The sequence below is a fragment of the Agelaius phoeniceus genome, chromosome 4, assembly GCF_051311805.1.
Source record: "Agelaius phoeniceus isolate bAgePho1 chromosome 4, bAgePho1.hap1, whole genome shotgun sequence".
In the NCBI taxonomy this organism is placed as follows: Eukaryota; Metazoa; Chordata; class Aves; order Passeriformes; family Icteridae; genus Agelaius; species Agelaius phoeniceus.
The window spans coordinates 18,315,554-18,332,217 of record NC_135268.1 but is presented as its reverse complement, the minus strand read 5'-3'; the positions used below and the strand labels follow the sequence as shown (position 1 = coordinate 18,332,217).

At 49.8% G+C, this 16,664-nt stretch overlaps 2 protein-coding genes across 6 annotated transcripts in view; one reads left to right on the top strand and one right to left on the bottom strand.

Moving 5' to 3' along the window:
• SEC31A (SEC31 homolog A, COPII component) overlaps window positions 1–11,119 on the bottom strand; it is a 40,660-nt gene extending 29,541 nt beyond the window's left edge. For 4 of the 5 annotated variants that reach the window (XM_054633193.2, XM_077177017.1, XM_077177018.1 and 1 more), the window contains exons 1-10: window positions 10,967–11,118; window positions 10,463–10,738; window positions 9,840–9,922; window positions 9,177–9,300; window positions 6,878–7,076; window positions 5,728–5,823; window positions 4,084–4,224; window positions 2,508–2,650; window positions 1,468–1,567; window positions 130–291 (exon numbers count right to left, since the gene is read on the bottom strand). In XM_054633193.2, the coding sequence (XP_054489168.2) occupies window positions 130–291; window positions 1,468–1,567; window positions 2,508–2,650; window positions 4,084–4,224; window positions 5,728–5,823; window positions 6,878–7,076; window positions 9,177–9,300; window positions 9,840–9,918 (1,044 nt within the window). In that variant the 5' untranslated portion in view covers window positions 9,919–9,922; window positions 10,463–10,738; window positions 10,967–11,118. Of the gene's footprint in view, window positions 1–129; window positions 292–1,467; window positions 1,568–2,507; window positions 2,651–4,083; window positions 4,225–5,727; window positions 5,824–6,877; window positions 7,077–9,176; window positions 9,301–9,839; window positions 9,923–10,462; window positions 10,739–10,966 lie in introns of all 5 variants that reach the window. The other variant, XM_077177020.1, reaches the window with a different exon arrangement.
• A 248-nt stretch (window positions 11,120–11,367) lies between these two features.
• On the top strand, window positions 11,368–16,590 carry THAP9 (THAP domain containing 9). Its single transcript, XM_077177016.1, has 5 exons — window positions 11,368–11,470; window positions 11,543–11,738; window positions 11,825–12,110; window positions 12,370–12,520; window positions 12,843–16,590. The coding sequence occupies exons 1-5, from the start codon at window positions 11,391–11,393 to the stop codon at window positions 14,791–14,793; spliced, it is 2,664 nt and encodes an 887-aa protein (XP_077033131.1). The 5' UTR covers window positions 11,368–11,390; the 3' UTR covers window positions 14,794–16,590.
• The last annotated feature ends 74 nt before the right edge of the window (window positions 16,591–16,664 follow it).

Sequence of the window (16,664 nt, the reverse complement as noted above, 5' to 3'; positions counted from 1 at the left end):
ATTACTCTAATAAATGAAACATCTATTTGGTACTCCTGCAAGCAGGGCTGCAGGCAACACTGACAACTTCCCATATTTTGTTCACCTCCTCCCCCACTTTCTGTCCCTATTCTGAACAATTTTCAACACCTGGTCAACTTGTTTCTGCCTGAGGCCATCGGCACTGCCGCCCATGATGGAGTAGACGCTGATGCGGCCGTCGAAGGAGGCTGCAGACAGCACAGCAGGGTTCCTCGGGCACCACTGGATATCAAAGCACCACTGAGTGTTCGTGGGCAGCTCGTACAGCACCTGGGGAGCAAAACCAAGCCCAACAAATCAGAGCTCTCATGGAGCACCCTGCCTGACAGCAACAACCTTCCCGTGTGCCCCAAGGCTGGTCTGCTCTCCCTGCTCCCCATCACCATACACACTGACAGCGGGCAAACCTTGATGATCCACACACCACTGCTCCATCTCCTTCTCCTCCCATTAAATCTTCTGTTGAATCCCCACAGGACAAATGATACAGGTGAGGTGTGTCTGTGCTGTCCCACTGTGAGCTGCTGACATTCACACTAGCTTATTCAGAGCTGATTTAGGGATCCTCACACACTGTGTGGAGGAAGTCTGTTTCCACAGAAAAACTAAAAATGGTAAAACCTGCACCCTGGGCAGACAGCCTTTTGTGCCCTGGAACAGACAAGCTCCCCCTACAGCAGATATTTAACCATAAACCAGGAGAAACTCAAAGAACAAAATGATATCTGTCAGCAAAATGCTGTCTCCCATGGAACTCGTTTTTAGTTTTTAAAACTTCATAACAGCACAGGATCCAGCTCAGATAACTCATCTAACACTGCACAGCTTTTGCATTTTTGGGCCAATGTCTAAATTTTAGAAACACTTCCCATTCCACAATTATTGCCCACTGGAGGCAATGAGCCCTCCAGCATGTCTGAAGCCTTGCTTCCTGGTCTAGGGACAAACACTGTCTGGAAAACAGTTCTGGATTCTCTTTGAAAGATATTCCCAAGCCCAAAAGGGTGGGGTGGGAACACATTTGAGTGGCTCTCACTGATCTGCTACAACTATGGCAATCTACAAATACCCTCCTGGCTGGATAAAGTTCTTAGAGAAGGAAAAAGGCAATTGCAACCATGGTCCTGCCACACTGGACCCAAAACAAAAGAGTAGGAAGCATATATTTAGTTTAAGTGGAGCCATTTCCATCTCTTATAATGAACAGGGACATCACTACTCAGTAAGAGAGAAACTTCAAGGACAAATGTGTAATATTGACAACACCAGTAAGGAATCCTGCACCACCACGACAAACTCAGAAGTAAAGCATATAGCAAATAGGATAGGGGGCAGCATCCCACAGAAGCATCATTCCTAGGAATGCAAGCACAGGAATATGTGCTTTGCATATGCTGCCTCTGAACAGACATTTTTGGGTTCTTTGAAGTGGTATGCATACAATACCTCTCCTGTGTTAGGATTGGAGCAGAGAATTTTAGCATCCTTCCCACAGCTAAGTAGCAGCTCTGGATCTGCCATACTCCAAGCAATGGCCAATATACCCCTGCATGAAAAGCCACAACAAAAAAATAGCTTAATGTAAATGCAAAATGGTAAACAAAGCATATTTAGAAGTTCAGCATTCCATATCAAAATGCCCTCTCCACCCCTTCCTCTTACAAGAGGAGGAATTTTTCAATGTTATCAGCCCTTGTTTTGTTGAAATAGATGTTTGCTATTTTCTGCATGAAAAGGTATAAAGATGCAGCCATTGTATCTGAAAATTAAATGCAACAATCACATGGGAGAACCATTAGTAACCATATGGTTTAGTGTCACTAACACCCAGTGTGCAAACCCACAGGTAAGGTCAGTGACTAGGAAGTATTTCAGCTTTTTATTAGCAAGACATTCAGCAGAACCCACTGGCAGCAGTTTTGGTAAGAGCCACAACACTGTTCTCCCTTCTTAAATCAAGCATTGGATTTGAGCAATAAGGAAAGTCACCAACAATGGAGGACGGACGAAAAAAATCGACCCATTTGATTTTTGCTTGACAAAATCATCCACTATATCCAAAATTAAGGCATTTAGGGACTGAGGGGCACAGAAACTGTGCAAACCCACAGAAGGATGTGCCTGGGTGCACCTTAGCATGTTATTCAGCCAAAATCAACTACTACTAATTCTTTTTTCCTTAGCTTCCTCTTCTTAAAATACTTAGAAACAAACAAGTAGCTTCACTGTTTCAGCAGCCTGGTGGGTTTCTCTGTTTAATTTTGGAGCCAGTTTCCTTCAGAGTACCAAGCTCCAAAACCACAAGGCTTTCATGGCACAGGGCTGGCTGGTCAGCAAGCCAGCTTACAGCACTGGCTGCTGCTGAAATTGCCAGCACCACGGGAGCCTTCCTCCCCAGGGAACAGCAGGAAGTGGGATGTACAAAGCAGGACAGTCACCAACAGTGCAAATACCATGGAGCACACCACTCCATGTAAGCCTCATACCTTGTGTGACTTTCCAGAACACGAAGTGGGGAGGAGGCAAATCTCAGGTCCCACATCTGAATAACAGGCAGCCTGTCGTCCTCCGAGGCCAAAACCATCTGGGTGGCAACTTCAGGGTGCCATGCCAAGCCTGAGCAGTGCATCTGAGGAGAGACATTGGGCCAAAGCATCACACAGCTGAGCAGCACTAAAGGAAAAAGAAAACTAGCCCAAATATGTCTGTATGTATGGTAAAACACCACTGCAAGGGAAATTGCAGCTGTCTTTCCAGGCATTGTTTCTGACTGCATTCAGACTGGGAAATTCTCCTTATTCTTGTGAATGAGGAGACTTGCACTTCAGTTTCCCAAGGTCCTTTCAGAGAGGTTACACTGTGCTGACTTTTTCCCAGTCCTAGGTTTTAATGTGAGAAAACACTAAAGCTCAACATATAAACCTTTTTCTCTATTATTTTTATTGCTATTTTAATAAAAGCCATCATTAGGCAGAGGTTATTGGCATGAGAACATTGTATCACAGGACTACCATCACATGATGAAGACAGCCTACTGTGCTGCTGTTATGTCAGGCAACAAACACAGAAAACACTGAAAGTGACATAGTTTATCAAAATAATAATACAGTTAGGAAAGAGCTATTCCCCAGCACCCACTTCTAAGTTTCATTTTTAACTCTTGCTGTATCTTTGGAGTTTGTTATAGCAATATTCTATTTAAAACAATACAAAATTATACAAATATGTCACTCTCCACGAGTTGAACTCTTTTTTGCACTTACACTGCCTAAAGGGGTGGCATGGTGGTTGTAACTATAGGAGCACCTCTGTAACCTGCTCAATGCCACGCTTCTCTGTGCAAAATCAATAAAATCTTTCTGTGGTAGCCCCAAACAGATGAGTAAGAGCTTTCTCAAAATTCAACCATCACTCTAATAGGACACCTGTGTGCTTTACCTTGCTTCAGCCTGCATCTGGCTATTTTAACTGATAATACTGACAACCCCTCTTGCATAAATATACTCCCAAGAGCAAACAGGGCCAGGCAGCAGGATCTCTGTCTATTGTATCTGCCAGGGACCCCTGACAAAGGCAGGAATGATGAATCTGACTCCATGTTCGCAGAAGGCTAATGTATTACTTTATAATACTATATTATATTAAAGAATACTATACTAAACTATACTAAAGAATACAGAAAAGATACTTACTGAATGCTAAAAAGATAATAATGAAAACTTGTGACTCTTTCCAGAGTCCCAACACAGCTTGGCCCCAATTGGCCAAAGAGTCCAAACAACTCACACCAGAATCCAATGAAACAATCACCTGTGGGTAAACAATCTCCAAACACATTCCAGAGAGCACAACACAGGAGAAGCAAATGAGACAAGAATTGGTTTCCTTTTCTCTGAGGCCTCTCAGCTTCCCAGGAGAGAAATCCTGGGTGAAGGGATTTTTTCAGAGAATGTGAATGGCACATGTATCACACAAAAAGGGGTGCCCTGACCCATCCCTGCAGCTCTGTGCAAGCACCCAGCAGCTGCAGGAGAGAACTAGGGAGAGAACTAGAGAACTCACCCTGTTGTTGTGGTCGCTGACTTTGATGATGGGCTCGTTCTTCCTGAGATCCCAGACGGTGGCCCTGCCGCTGGGGCTGGCGGATGCCAGGATGTGCTGCACTTGCCTGTTCCATGCAATGCAGCTGATGTCCTCCAGAGGCTGCGGCACACACACAACAGCCTGTCACAACCCCGCAGGCTCAAACCCTGCTCTTTTCAGCACTTGCTAAGTGGGAAATCTGCAAGGAGAGTGCCCCGTGTACTGGGTGTGTTCTGGCTTCCTTTCTACACGTGCTGTAGTGTACAACACCTGAAAACACTGATGTTTAGAATTTCTCCGTTTAGTTATTTTCTGCTTTACAGTACTACACATTAGTTATTAAAACAAGACTAAGCAAAACTATCTTCAAGAACAGAAAATTACTCTGTGAAAGTATATCCAGACATATGAACTGCTCTTTTATCTTGGACTATTAGGTTTTTATTTAGCAAAAAAAAAAAAAAAAGTTTGCTGAGAAATTCCATGGTTTTTTTTTTTCATTCCATACCAATTCTTATTTTTAGACCAAAAACCCAGCTCTTGTTGCCCTATTATTTCTAGTTGTCATTATGCATATGGACTAAAAGATATCCCAGCCTAAAAAAAAAAAATCACTATTAGACATAAAAAGTCTTTTACAGGGATCTCTAAGGTGAACATCCCCTTTAAATGCCTACATGTTAATAAATTACTTGAACTAAACCAAGTAACCAAACCCCACAGAGTTTAAACCAAAAATCTTTAAATTGAAGATTACTGCTCATCCCATTTGCACACTTTTTTGTCTCCAAATTATCATGCAGTAATAAACCCACTTTCCAGCAACCAGAAGTGTACTTGCATAGAAACCACTTCCTCCCATTCTTCCATTTCCTTCACAAGGCAAAAAGCACAAAAGACTATTGTTTTTCCCCACAGATCATCTTTAAGAGACACAGGCTAAACACTGGACCTTGAGCATAGCAATTAAACCACTCCCTGAAACCCACCAAGGTAACTGCAAAACCTACTGCCTCATCATCTGACTTCTTAGTAGCTGCTTTTTATCTTTTTCCTCCTTTTCTCTGTGTACCTCCACCATCTTCAGATTTGTGCATGCAGTGAGACAGGCAGAGGAAGACTAAAAGACAAGTAATGGTTATGGTATTTGAAAAGGAGTGCAGTCTGAGAGACTCTGCTTGCTGCTTGATAAAATGCAACATTTCCCAAAGATTAAGGGGACTCCACAGTTTTCCCTGGCCAAATACAATTTCTTAACAAAAAACTGCCACATGACACAGCTGGCTTGTGCAGCAAGCCAAAACTGCAGGTCTGTTGTGGATAAAGAAGACAGCCCATGCAGGGTTGCTGCAGGGGAAGCTGAGCACACCACTCACTGCATGGACCCGTGCACACTTGCACTTACAGGCACAGCCAGGACACTGCTCCCCAGGGGCGACAAAAGCAGCAGCATCCAGTCACCCTTGCACGCAGCCACTACCCAAGATTGACTTCAAGAGGCTTCCCCTCCTCCATGCTCCTGAGACTGCTTTAAAACTGCAAATTTCCATCAGCTGTCATCTAACTGCCATGCATCTTTCCCTGAGTCTGCTCTGGAGAATTTAATAAACACAAATCTGGTACCTGCGTCTTCACTCCTGGTGTCATTGGTGTAGCAAAGTTGTTCAAGTCCCAGATATAGATTTCAGACTCATTAGCACCAGAGGCCACCAGATTAGTCTGTAGGAAATATTAATAGACATTAAGAGTATTTCAGCATCAGCTTTCCCAGTCTTAGCTGCTGGGAGGCATCAGATCTGCAGAACTCTGCAAATTTCCCCTATCTGCTCATGATATAGGAAAAGATACAGGGAAAAGAGTGACAGGGCAGAGGAGGGAGCAGTGCTGCAGTTATGGCCACCACAGAGCTTTGCTCTGCACAGTGTGACATTCCTGCCCTGCCCACAGTGAGTGCAGCCATCCAAAGCACTCCTGCACCTGGGATGCAAAAGTCCAGGCAGGGCAACATGAGCCAAGGTCACCAAGTGCCCTTTGGTCACATTTTGTGGCTGATAACAGGCAAGTCCTGAGCTCACAACAGGCAGAAAGGGACAGGAAGCAATTCATAGAGGACACAATGAACACAGTGCAGCCTTGCTGGAGGCAAATGTGCAGGGACAGAAGTGTTATTTAGGAAACAAATCCAATGAATTCTCAGACAGCTGGTGGCAACAAGGAAAAACCAACACACTGTATCTAGAAGGAAGTAAATGCTCATTAGTGGTGTGGGAAGGATTGTTGGTTTTGAGAGCCCTTCTGCTCAAGAGGCCCCATGGCTGTGTTTCCTTGCTGTCTCCTCTTAGGAAGCAGGCCTTGAAGGTGGATCCTACCCAATCCCCAAAGGAGAGACCTGAAAACTGATCTCACCAGAAACATGAATGAGAGCCTGTTATTCCTTCCTGTGTGACTGGCACAATGCACAGAGGCTAAGAGAAGAGACTGACTAAAAACACCCTGAAGAGCACCTCTGCTTCACAAATAAGCAGAGCTAAACAGATCAACTAAATTGACAAGGTAAACTGATGAGGGGAAAGAACAAATTAAAGAACTTTCATTCCACATATGAAATGCCAGTAATGGGACCGGTTTTTCCTACTAAATACAGACACTCAAACACCAAATATAGTTCATGCTTTTCAGGGAAGAGGAAGCAGCAGAAACATTTGAGGTTATGAGTTAAGATAGGCCACCCCTCTATTGATGGTATGTTAAGAGAAACAGCCCAAAAACCAACCTGGAACATGTTGACATCAAGCGCTCTCACTGGTCCCGTGTGCTTGTCCTTTTGGGCTATTATTACCTCAGCCTCTCCATCTATGATTTTGGCTGAGTCATACAAGATGACATTGCCATTTTCACCCCCAGCAATCAGGACTCCAGACACTCTGTCCCCTGAGGTCATGCTGTGAGGGCCCCAGATCAGCTTGTGGTACCTGCAAGACACAGAGGCCCCACAGTCTCAGAACCATCCACCACCAGCTCCCCGGAGGTTGATACATCCCACTTGTGCTCACCCCAGCTAAAGTCAGAGAAAAGCACTGCCTGCTTTTCTCCCTAAGGATGAGTCTCAGCACAACCCTTTCCATCAGGAAGACATGTCCCAGTTCTGCTCATTAACAAGAGGCACAACCAATGACCCACAAACTGACAACATCTCCAATCTCCTGGCTGCAAAATCAGGTAAGTGCTCCCAACCACAACAGCAGCATCAAAGTAAGGGCTGTCAGCCCATCCAGCCACAGCCTGAGAAAAAACTCTACTATCTGCAAGCAGCTTCATACAGGAGAAGAAACAGGTGAAACTAGAACAATTCCATATGCTTTTCCATATCTGTGCTTTTGGATGTGCAAGTGTTTTGTCTGCCATGCCAGGGACTCAGCAAGCTTAGCCAACATCACAGACACAAATCTTGGACCACAGCCTATTTTCAGGCTAACTCAAGAGGAATCAAACATACTTCCAGAAATTAAGAACACTATTGTGTCCATCTGTAAATACCCAAATTCCCTTCAACTCAATTAACTTCCTGCCTAAGCAAAACAGCATTCCTGCTGTTTAGCCATGCAAAGAATGAGTATGTTCTGCATAAAATGACACAGCCACTTATCAGCTCAAATGCAAGCAGAAAGCAAACCCACATTGACTGGAAGGTGGCAAGGAGATACCTCAGCATTCACTGTAATATTGCTCATCTATTTGTTACCTCCAGGCAATCTTCAAGTAACTTCTTTAAATCACAGCAACTTTAGCATGGTAAGATAGAGACTGCAGAAAGCTACCCAAAAAGCATATGCTGGGTGAGAAATACCATAACAGCCAAGTGTTCAGGCTCCCAGTGCTGAGATTACAGCAGAGGTTCACCAAAGAATGATGCTACAAATGGAAACTGGTCTGTGATCTCAGACAGACCCATTCCTGGGTACGATTTTTATGCTTCTGTGCCTAACTATGCAAGTTTACAAGGAATGAAGTAGCTGACAGGGCTGTCCAGGCATCATCAGCAAGACTGAACAGGACTTAAACCAAAATGAAGGCAGGAAACAATGAGGAAAAAACCCCAAAAATTAACAGTGCAATTACTTCCCTTTTGCCCTTTACTCTTTCCAAGATAAAGCATGGCTGTATAAAAGCAGTGCAAAACTTTGCTTGGAGGGCAATTAAGGATTTATCTTTTGTGGGTCTAATCACCTGGACATGATTTGCTGAAAACCAAAATACAGCCTGACATATACACTGCTATCTAATCTTTAATTAGAAACAAACAAGCAACCCTCAACCTCATTTTTAATGCATTTTCTGGGGCAAAGTCAAATTCTTGTGTTGCTGATCAAGGGAGGAGCATCCTGGCTCTAAGGAGTGCTTCTAGAAATTCAGAAAGCAAATAGCAAGTCTTGAAGAATCTCAGCCACAGATAAAACAAGGTAGAACAACAAAACTCAAAGATCCAACACTGCCTTGTGCTCTGAGCAGGTCAGTAGGACATATTGACATCAGCTCTGCCAGAGAGCTGCTACAAGAGATGGGAACTGGATGCTCTGATGCTAACAATATTTGCCTGGATAAGCACACAGTAAGGCACTAACAGCTAAGTGGAGCTGTGCAGCCAGGAATTTGGCTTCCCAGCTGTAGGAACACACACAACATAACCCAAGTTTGTCATGTTACAGGAGTCCCCCTGAAATGCCTAAATACACACAGGATGGTGCAATATGAAAAGTTGCCACCATATTTTCACCATTTCACATTTTCTTCTGTTTTCTTGTGAATCCCAGAGGCTTCCTGAGACAAAGAGTCCACACATATACTTTAAAAAATTCTGTTTATGTCAATTCTGTTTCTGTCATGAGCTGCTTTCTTAGAGTCCAAGCTTGCTGCCCCACAGCATCAATTGCACACACTTGCCTTCATCTTTCAGTGCTGAACTTCTGCTTCTTTCCTGAACAAGTGCAGCCAAACCACATGAAGTGACATTTCTATGCATATCACACATAACAGTTCCACAGCCTGTACTTTTCTCTTACAACACTGCCTACCTGTGTGAGGAGGAGAATGTGGCACAGCTCTTCATATCCAGTGAAGGGTCTGCTAAGTCCAGCTCGAATATTTCTAGAGAAGCACTTGTACTGAAGGTGGCATCCAGCTGCTGAGCTGAGGTACCTGTGAGGAAGCATGCCTGGCAGTGAGAAGGCCACAATACACAGAGCAGTAACTGCAAATGCAGCACAAGAAGGGGAACAAAAACATCATCCTTTCAAAAAGGATCCTGAGATGGGGTCAGGCTTCTGTTTCTGTTACTTAGATGTTGTTCCACACAACTCTCCTCCCCATAGCTCTTTGTTTGGGTGTTTCTTAATGACTATGAGCAGAAAAAGCTTTGGGCAAGTACCTCTCCCTGATGATGCACAGAACATGATTGAAGTTACAAAGGAGCCACAAGTGACTAGTGCTTGGGATTGGTGTCACCATTCCCTGGCAGAAAGAGGAGGATGCTGGCTGTCACTTGCAGAATGCAAAGCATGCTTTTATCAGCACAACTCAAGAACTCCACTCAAAACCCCACAACATGCACCCCACTCCAGCCCCCAGGACACAGAGTAACTCCTACAGCTTTCAATAATGGTGTACCCCTTCATTCATGGTGTGCAGCCACCGCACACAGCCCCAGGTCTGCCAGCACATGTTCCCCAAAAACTCACCTGTGGCCAGGTAAATGGGGTGCTGCTGGGCAGGGCTCCATGCCTGCATGGCAGTACGGTCCACTTCTTTCAGCTTCATTGTGCTGGAAAGCAAGACCAAGAGAGGTGATGCTTACATGGTGCATGGTGAGGCTGCACTGCCACGGGTTCAGGAGCCGCATTAGGGCTCGTCCGAGGGACCATTTTCCTAAAGAGATCCCTCAGACAGACACCCAGGCCATCCTCTCCAGAGGACACCCGGGGGAGGGGAGGAACAACTCTCCATTAGCAGAATAGCACTGACACGTAGAGGAAACTGACGGGTGCGGAACATAACACAGGAAAACGTGGGCAAAGCTTCAGCAGCTGTGCAAACCCTCTTCCCACAGCACCGAGGCATCAGGCACCCTACAGCAGCTCTCTGCCCTAACCCACGAAACAGACCCAGCCCCGGGAGGACCCTGCCCGGACCGTGCCGCCCAACACCCTCAGCGGCTCCTTTCGGGTCCCGTTCAGCCCCCGAGGGCTCCCCCGCCCCGGGTGCGCCCCGCCCGGCCGGCGGGACCGCCACCCTCGCCCCGTTTTCGACGGGAGCCGGAGGAGAACAGCTGCAAACCAGAGGATTGCGCCGTGCCTGCCCTCACCTCGGCGTCCCCGGCGCTCACCGTCCCCGGACTGCTCCAACGTGGCAGCCCCGGCACCGCCTCCCGGCCGCCACCGCCTTCCGGGCGCGCCCCGCGGCTTCCGGGCGGCGGCGGCGGCGGGGCAGCGCCTTCCCGGCACGGGGCGGGAGCGGCGGGCAGCTACGGGCACCGGGGGTGGTGGCGGTGGTGGTGGCCGGAGGGTGTGTGTGGGGATGTGCAGCCGCCTCCTTCCACGCGTGTCCTCCGTGTCCCTCGGGGTGGGAGCAGCCATCGGCCCTGGGGAAGAGGGAGACGGGTTAGGGGCGGTGGGAGCGGGGGGAGCCGGGGCGCAGCGCCAGCAGCGCGGGGGCCGCCTGTCCTCAGCTCAAGGGCAGTAATCATGGCGTGCTCATGATGTGAACAGCAGTGAGGCTCATCACGGGACAGGGGCCTCCGCAGGGCGGGGGAACGGCCCAAGGGAGCTCGGCCGGCTTCCACAGCCGGGGACGGCAGCCCCGGACCCACCTCCTCACGGCAGCCGGGGCACAGCTCCGCTGCCGCCTCCCGCCGGGCTCCGCGGCCGCTCGGTGGGCAGACGCCGTGCGCGGGGCGGGCGCTGCCCGGGCCGCATGGCGCGGCTCAGCGGGGGCACAGCGGGAGAGACGGCGGGCGCTGCCGGCCCCGCTATAAATAGGGGCGGGAGGCGCGGCTCCTATTGGCGCTGAGGATCGCCCCTCGCCACTGGCTGCGCCGCCGCCGCCGCCGCTCCCGGTTGGCTGGGGCCGTCCCCGCTCCCGCCGCCGCCGCCGCGCCCAATGGGGCCGCGGTCCGACGGGCCCGCCGGCCAATGGCGAGGCGGCGGCCGGGCGCGCGGGCGGCGGCGGCGGCCAATGGGCGGGCGGGCGGTGGCGCGCGCGCGGCGGCGGGCGCGGCGGCGGCGGCGGCGGCCATGACGCGGAGCTGCTCCGCGCTGGGCTGCACCGCGCGCGACACCGGGCGGAGCCGCGAACGCGGCATCTCCTTCCACCAGTGAGTGCGCCCGCCCCGCTCCCCGCCCGCCGGCCCTCCGCGCCTTCATCCCGCCAACTCCCTCTGCCGCAGGTTCCCGGTGGACGCCGCGCAGCGCCGCGAGTGGATTCGCGCCGTGAACCGCGTGGACCCGCGCAGCCGCCGGGCGTGGCGGCCCGGCCCCGGCGCCATCCTCTGCTCCCGACACTTCGCCGAAGGGGACTTCGAGCGCTACGGGCTGCGGCGGAAACTGCGGCGCGGGGCCGTGCCCTCCCGCTTCCTCCCCTCGGTGCGGGCGGGTACCGGGCGCGCTCCCCGCTCCCGCCCGGGAGGTTCCGCCGTGTGCCGTGACCTCCCCTCTCCTTCCCCCGCCAGGAGCCGCCGGGCGCCGGCCGCAGGAGGAGCGGGACCCCCGGGCGGGCGCTGAAGCAGCCGCTGCCCAGCCCGCCCGCCGGGGACCACAACTACAGCCTGCAGGGACAGCGCGCCGCCGAGCCGCCGCCGCCGGGCGCCCCGCGGCACCAGCAGCAGCCGCCGGCGGCCGCCGGGAGATGCGGCCCCGCGCCCCGGCGCAGGAGCGTGCCGAGCATCCTCAGGGAGCTGGCGGAAAAGCGGCAGCTTTCTGAGGAAATCGTGAGTTTGCTGCAGGCGCAGTTTTCAGGTATTGCCGGGACGCTCGCTGAGGCAGAGTGCGCTCCCTCGCCCCCGGTTCGCGTCTTTGGTTATCCCGTGCCAAGGAGGAGGCGGGGCACAGTGGTACCGTGCCTGAGACCTGCACTTCATGCCGGACTTCAGGACCGAGTTGTTCCAGAGGCCATGCTGTTGCCTTGTTTTCTGCAGTGCATTTGTGTCATGCATCCCTCTGTTTCCAGTCATTTATTTCTTTCACTAAAGTTGCCCTTTTGTGATTTCTTAAGCAGATTTGCCTCGAGAGTTGCACAGCTGGAGGCAGATGGCAGACTACTCACCAGAAATGAGGCAATTTGCTTGTCTTCTCCATCTCTACCACATTAAGGCCTATGATTACCTACGGAAGATTCTTCCCCTCCCTCATCCTTACAGCCTTACAAAGCAAGTTTTTTGCTATTCATTCATTCAGAATGTATTTCCAGTACTCGTGTAGAAATAGGTGTAACAGATCTGTCCTGAAGCTGCTTTGTTACTTCCCTGCATGGTCAGTGCTTTCCTTGGCTTCCCACCGCTGGGGTGAGAGGAAAGAAACTCGGACTATGCATGAAGGCAAGCAGGGCTGCCTTCTTTGCCCTGCATGTGTCAGCCTGCTCTGCAGCTTGGGGCATGGCTCACCATGTCCTCAGTGCTAAAAAGAGCTGCCTGTTGCTTCAACTTTTCCAGAACCACATCTCCTAATCACATCCTCCTTCTTTTTTTCCAGCTGGCTGTCTAGTAATGAGGCTGCTGCGGGCTTCAGCAGTGACATTTTTCTCCGGCTTCAGGAAAAGGTGGAGAGAGGGGACCAGGCCTGCCGCTGCTGCGCCGTGCTGGTACAGGACGTGTCCCTGCAGAAGCAGCAGGAGTGGGACCCACGGAGCAAGCAGCTGTCGGGCTTTGCTGACTTGGGAGCAGGCATCCTTGATGCTGACGAAGCTCCGCTGGCATCAGAAGCGATAGTCCTCATGGCAGTCGGCATCTCCAGCCCTTGGACAGCTCCCCTGGGCTATTTCTTGGTGAACAGCACATCTGGCCCCTTCCTTGCTCAGCTCCTCCGTCAGGCCATCCATAAGCTGAACAGCGTTGGGGTCGTGGTTCTGGCTGTGACATCAGGGGCCTCTGCTCGTGGAGCTGAGACTGCCAGAGCTTTGGGCATCAGGATAGATCCCAAAAGGATTCAGTGCACTTTCCAGCATCCACCTGGTTCTGCTCACAGCATCGCATACTTCTTTGATGTTCCTCATGCCCTCCTGCTGATAAGGAATGCTCTGCAGTGCTTCCAGAAGGTCGAGTGGCTCGGTGACACCATGTGGTGGCAGCATGTGGTGGAGCTGGCAGCTTTGGGCGAGCAGAAGGTGTTGGAGCCGTGCAGTGCTGAGTCGGGCAGGGCTGGGAGTAAAGGGAGTTACCACCTGAAGGTCAACCTTGCCACCCTGCTGTTCAGCAAGGGTGTTGCTGAGGCACTGGAGCACCTCCAGAAGCTGGGCCTTGCCTCGTTTCAGAGCTGCAGCGGGACTGCCAAGTTTGTGCGTCTGATGAGCTCTCTGTGTGATGTATTTTATGGCAGAGGTCCCTATGGAAAGGAGCCTTTGCTAGCTGGGAATTACACCAAAATAAGCAACCTTTTCGATGAGGCCAGGAGCTGCTTTGTCAACTTAACAGACTCTGTGGGGAGATACATTATTAAGAGCAAACGCAAACTGGGATTTCTGAGCTTGTTGCTCAATGCTGAAAGCCTCAAGTGGCTTTCCTCCAACCACACATGTCTAAAAGGCACTCCTTCCCAGCACCTCCACACACATGCCTTCAGCCTGGACCCTCTGGAGCAGTTTCTCAGGGCCCTCCAGCAAGCCTGTGGCAGCAGTGGCAGCCCCACCTGTGCTGTGTTCCAGGCTGCTTACCACAAACTGCTGGCCAGCTGCAGCCTGGCCCCCGGCTCACCACCCAGCAGTGGCAATGCCAGCCCCTGGGATGTATCCCTGTCTCAGAGGAGACCTCTGACTCTGGGCAGCATTCGTGCCCAGTATCACCCAGCTCCTGGGAGGCCTCTGGCCCCAGAGTACCCCTACAGTGCAGGCCTGCTTTTGCCCAGCTCTGCCCTGAGCAATGCACTGACAGACCTGTCACTGTACGCACAGAGCCTCACCTGCACAGCTGGCTGGGTGGCCGAGCAGCTGGCCTTGGACTTGCAGTGTGAGCCTTGTCTTGCCTCTCTGTTTGAGGCAGATGAGAGCAGGCTAAGATGCAGGTCAGTGCTCTACATAAAAAAGTTGGGTGGTGTGAGCCTGCCCTCAGCCAGTGTGCACCACATAACAAGCATTTCAGAGCAAGTCCTAAACCAGTATGGCAAAGTAGGAAGTGCCAACAACAATACCAAGCTGTGGCATTTGTGTCTAGAACAGAAAGTCTTCCAGGAGCTTCTGGGAGAAAGCCCCCTCTTTCCCACCCTCACAAAGCATTTATTTGAGGGGGAGCTGAGCATCAACAACCACTACACAGTCTTAGTAAAGGAAATAACACGGTGTTACTTAAATGTAAGAACACACCCCACCCAACACCTGAATTTGAAATACCCTTGTGGAAGGCATGAATTGAAGACACTGAAGGGAAAGCATTTGTTTCCATCACCACTGGGTAGCTGTCAGTCAAGCTTAACCCACACATGGTCTTACTGAGTACTCTGTGGTTCCAAGGATGGCTGTTCCTTGCTGAGGCTCAGTGCTGGACAGATCTAGGCAACACACATGAGGAAACAATGCTGGCAAAACTAGTGTTGATAAACAGTGGTGTTTTGGGTCACTGCAAACCTCCTAACCAGAGTTTAACTGAGCAAAGCAAGGAAGTTTATCTGATCCCCTGTCCTAATCTAGCAGTCCTACAGTATTTCATGAAACTTCATGGCAGGTCAGGATGAGCCAGGGTTGCTCCAGGCGCCTGGGGCAGGGGTAGGAAGGAGACTCTGCTGTGTCCCTGGAAGTTCTGGGTGGTTTTAGTGCTCTTGCCAGAAGAAAACTGATATTTTATGGGGTTGGTTGCAGGGAATCACATGCACTGGCACTTCACCAAAAAGACGTGCTTTATAAAAGCTGGGGGCAGGAAAGCTTGCAGAGCTTCTACTTAAATAGGAAAATAAAGATGTGAGAAGCAAGTGGCACTCAAGTTGTACACAAGTTCTAATCTCCTTTCCAATGTCCCATCAAACAGCTAAAGATGCTGGTCCAGTCTAGATCCTCTGGATAGTGCTAAGCCTATGACCAGAGTGTTGTGTCCAGTGGCATCCAGGAGCACCAGTACCCTCCTCCAGGGGCAGGAATACATGGGTGTGCTGCAGCAGGGCAAGCATTTCAGTTCCCATTTCATGGCCCCATCCTCCCAGGGCTGGCCTGTATCCTGCAGTCCAGGGCACATGGCACCCCCCACTGATCACTTGAACCATAGCTTTGATGCCACCGAGTAGGACAGGCTTCTTCTGGTAGTTCATTTCCATGGCAAGGAAGCTGCCTCCAGTGCTTTGCCTGGAATAGCAGAGTTTGGCAGAACTGCTGCTAAGGGGTTTCCCTTTGCCATGCAGAACTGGAGTTGTATCCATAGAGATGGAAGGCAACTAATTCTCACAAAGCCTGCTGCTGTTCAGTCACTTTCAAGATCCATGATGGAACTGGGATGAAAACTGGGGATCTGCCACATCCTTCGCAGTAATAATATTAAAGGTATCTTTCTGCCTACCAGTGACTTGACAAAACTGTCCCTGGTTGGGTTGGGTTTCTCCTCCTTCCCTTAGTTCTGCTGCACCCAACCCCTCAAGCTCTGCTTTGAGAGCAGCAGCACCACAGAAATTCATACAATCACTGCTGGGAGGAACAAACCAGAACCTCTGGACTTTTCTTTTCCCAATCCAAATATCTATGCAAAAAAACCATGTTGAAGCCATCACAGTCACAGAGCCATTCCAGCTGCAAGAGACTTTGCAGGAAACTATTCCCTCCCCTCTATATGTGATTTTTGGGACAACGTTTGGCAAAATGCTGCTGAAATCCCAGTGACAGATTGGTTGCAATCACGTAATGTTGGAACACTAGCACTGTCCACCTCCAGCCCTAAGATGAGTAGTTATGAACTGTGCCATGGATTGCTGTGCATGACAGCACACCAATAACCAAGGGATATTTATTTATCTCTGGTAGCATTTGGTCTCACACTGAAAATCCAAGTCAGTACTTGCATCAGAAGTGGACCTAGTGTTTACAATTTATTCTGATATTTCAGTGACAAACCTTCTGTGTATATTTGTCAGTGCTGAAGCAAAGGAGTGCAAAAAAAATCGTATTTACAGAATAGTATAAATGTTTATTTTTTGTGATTTATCTGACTGCTTTATTTGTACAATATAGAAAAGTGTATTCTTTGAATAGGTCTTGTAAATATAAATTTAATTTTTCTACTTTTGGATGTAAACAGAACTATAAAATGAATCCTTGTCCCATTCCCAATTATTTTTTATGTAACTGGATGAACTTGACTGTTAATCTTGTCCAGCAGTTTGATG

Bases quoted from the DNA above. Each gene is read 5' to 3' on its own strand.
- THAP9 (XM_077177016.1), top strand. From the start codon at position 11,391: ATGACGCGGAGCTGCTCCGCGCTGGGCTGCACCGCGCGCGACACCGGG. The intron at 11,471-11,542 runs GTGAGTGCGCCC...CCTCTGCCGCAG, and splicing joins CGCGGCATCTCCTTCCACCA to GTTCCCGGTGGACGCCGCGC. The intron at 11,739-11,824 runs GTGCGGGCGGGT...TTCCCCCGCCAG, and splicing joins CCTCCCGCTTCCTCCCCTCG to GAGCCGCCGGGCGCCGGCCG.